The sequence below is a fragment of the Haliaeetus leucocephalus genome, unplaced genomic scaffold, assembly GCF_000737465.1.
Source record: "Haliaeetus leucocephalus isolate CR32 unplaced genomic scaffold, Haliaeetus_leucocephalus-4.0 Scaffold517, whole genome shotgun sequence".
Lineage (NCBI taxonomy): Eukaryota > Metazoa > Chordata > Aves > Accipitriformes > Accipitridae > Haliaeetus > Haliaeetus leucocephalus.
In genome coordinates this window covers 1794308-1796087 of record NW_010972953.1, presented here as the reverse complement: position 1 = coordinate 1796087, position 1780 = coordinate 1794308, and the positions used below count along the sequence as shown (strand labels likewise).

At 65.0% G+C, this 1780-nt stretch overlaps 1 protein-coding gene across 1 annotated transcript in view; it reads right to left on the bottom strand.

Annotated features, from left to right (window-relative positions):
* Positions 1-776: 776 nt before the first annotated feature.
* Positions 777-1780, bottom strand: part of ZMYM6NB (ZMYM6 neighbor) — a 1294-nt gene continuing 290 nt past the window's right edge. Inside the window, exons 2-3 of the mRNA XM_010576313.1 lie at positions 1161-1341; positions 777-1069 (exon numbers count right to left, since the gene is read on the bottom strand). Of these exons, the coding sequence (XP_010574615.1) occupies positions 939-1069; positions 1161-1341 (312 nt within the window). The 3' untranslated portion in view covers positions 777-938. The remainder of the gene's footprint in view (positions 1070-1160; positions 1342-1780) is intronic.

The following is a 1780-nucleotide window of genomic DNA, read 5'->3' as shown; positions in this document are numbered from 1 at the left end:
CTGAGCATCCGACTCGCTGCTTTGCATGGTCCTGCAATTTGTGGATATTCCTTTGGGACACCAAAGGTGCCAGCCCAAGGTGGTTCAGGTCCCGCTGGGGGTATGGGGGTGTTGTACCTCCTCTGCTCATCCCAAGACAGCCAGTCTACCCCCACAGCCATCCCAGCTGCCTTGCTGGGAGACGCACCGGGTTCAAACGTGGTTTTGGGGTTCATCCTGCGTGGACCGCGTTGACCCTGTCCATCCGAGGTGGCGGAGGGGTCCCTGTGGGTGCAGGGCCCAACTGGAGCAAGATCCCCAAAAAGCACGTGCCTGCCCGGGCACAGGGTTTGGAGGGTCATGCTGTCACCCCCTCTGGATCTGCAGCAAGTGGCGTGGCACATTGCTGGGTGTCTCCGGGCGGCCGGGGGGGTCCCGCCTGCATGGGGCTCTCCCCACCGGCTGTCTGCCTCTGCGCCAGCTGCCACCGGCTCCTGCCTGTCCCCAGACCTTGTCCCCGGGCACTGCTCCAGGCAACCAGGACCTCCAGCCCCAGGACGTCCCCTCAGCTCCCCTGTGGCTCAGCATGGGGGGAGGCAGAAATAAAGAGGGGAGGCAAAAAATGAAAAACAAGAGGCTTTATTCCAAAATATGAAAGCCCCAAGGAGAGCAGAGCCAGCCCCAGCCCAGCGTGGCCGAATGCTGGGAAGAGCCGGACACTTTGTGCGAGTTTAGCAACAGAGCTGCCGGAGCGGTGGCGGTGCCACGGCCACCGTCCCACAGCACCAGCCCGGATCCTGCAGTGTGGGGACAACCAGCACGACTGTCCTTGGCAGCGGCAGGAGAGGACACACTGTGCACCAGCAGCAATTTACCTCGCAGGATGCGATGCCGTCCCCGAAAATACCGTAAGGGCATTGCTCCCCGCCGGCCGAGCCGTCCACCCTTCCCACCTCCGGTCACTCGAACTTGGGCTTGGGGGGGTCCGCGTGCCCGCGGATGTTGAGCAGCAGGAGGAGGCCGAGGCAGAGGGTGGCGGGGGCGCACATGGCCAGGGGCTCCCGCAGCACCAGCAGCGTGTAGATGGCACCTGGGCGAGGAGCAGAGTGTGGGAACCGGGGTCCTTGCCCGAGGGTCCCCCGAGACCCCGCGCAGGGCGGCGGGCGCCCGTTGGCTCTCACCGATCATGATGACGCTGAGGATGAAGTTGCTGATCTCCTGCAGGAGCTGGGGCCCGAACGCCAGCAGCAGCCCGGTCACCACCTCCACCCAGCCCACCACCTCCAGGTACCGGCCCGGCTCGGGGGCAAACCCGAATTCCTTCAGGGGAAAGACGTCGGCGAACCGCACAAACTGCGACTTCTGGGAAGGGCGGGAGGGGAGCGGAGCTGCCCTGAGCCCTGGGCTGGGGGGCACAGGCCCTCCGGCGGGGTCTGCTCGGCTCAGCCCTGCGCCCCAACGGGCTCAGCCCCTTCCCCAGAAAGGCTCTGCCCTGCACCCCAAGGGGCTTGCTCACCCCGAAGGGCTCTGCCCTGCATGCAGCATCCCAACCTGCTCACTCCCCAAAAGGGCTCAGCCCCGCACCCCAGCACCCCAATGGGCTCAGGGTCCATTTTTATATAAATAAAATCTGGGGATTTTCCCGGAAAGGCTCTACCCTGCACCCCAAGGGGCTCAGGCTTGCTCATCCCAAAGGGCTCTGCCCCGCATCCAGCACCCCAACCTGCTCACACCCCCCCCAAAAAAGGGCTCAGCCCCGTGCCCCAGCACCCCAAGGGGCTCAGCCCCTTCCCCAGAAAGG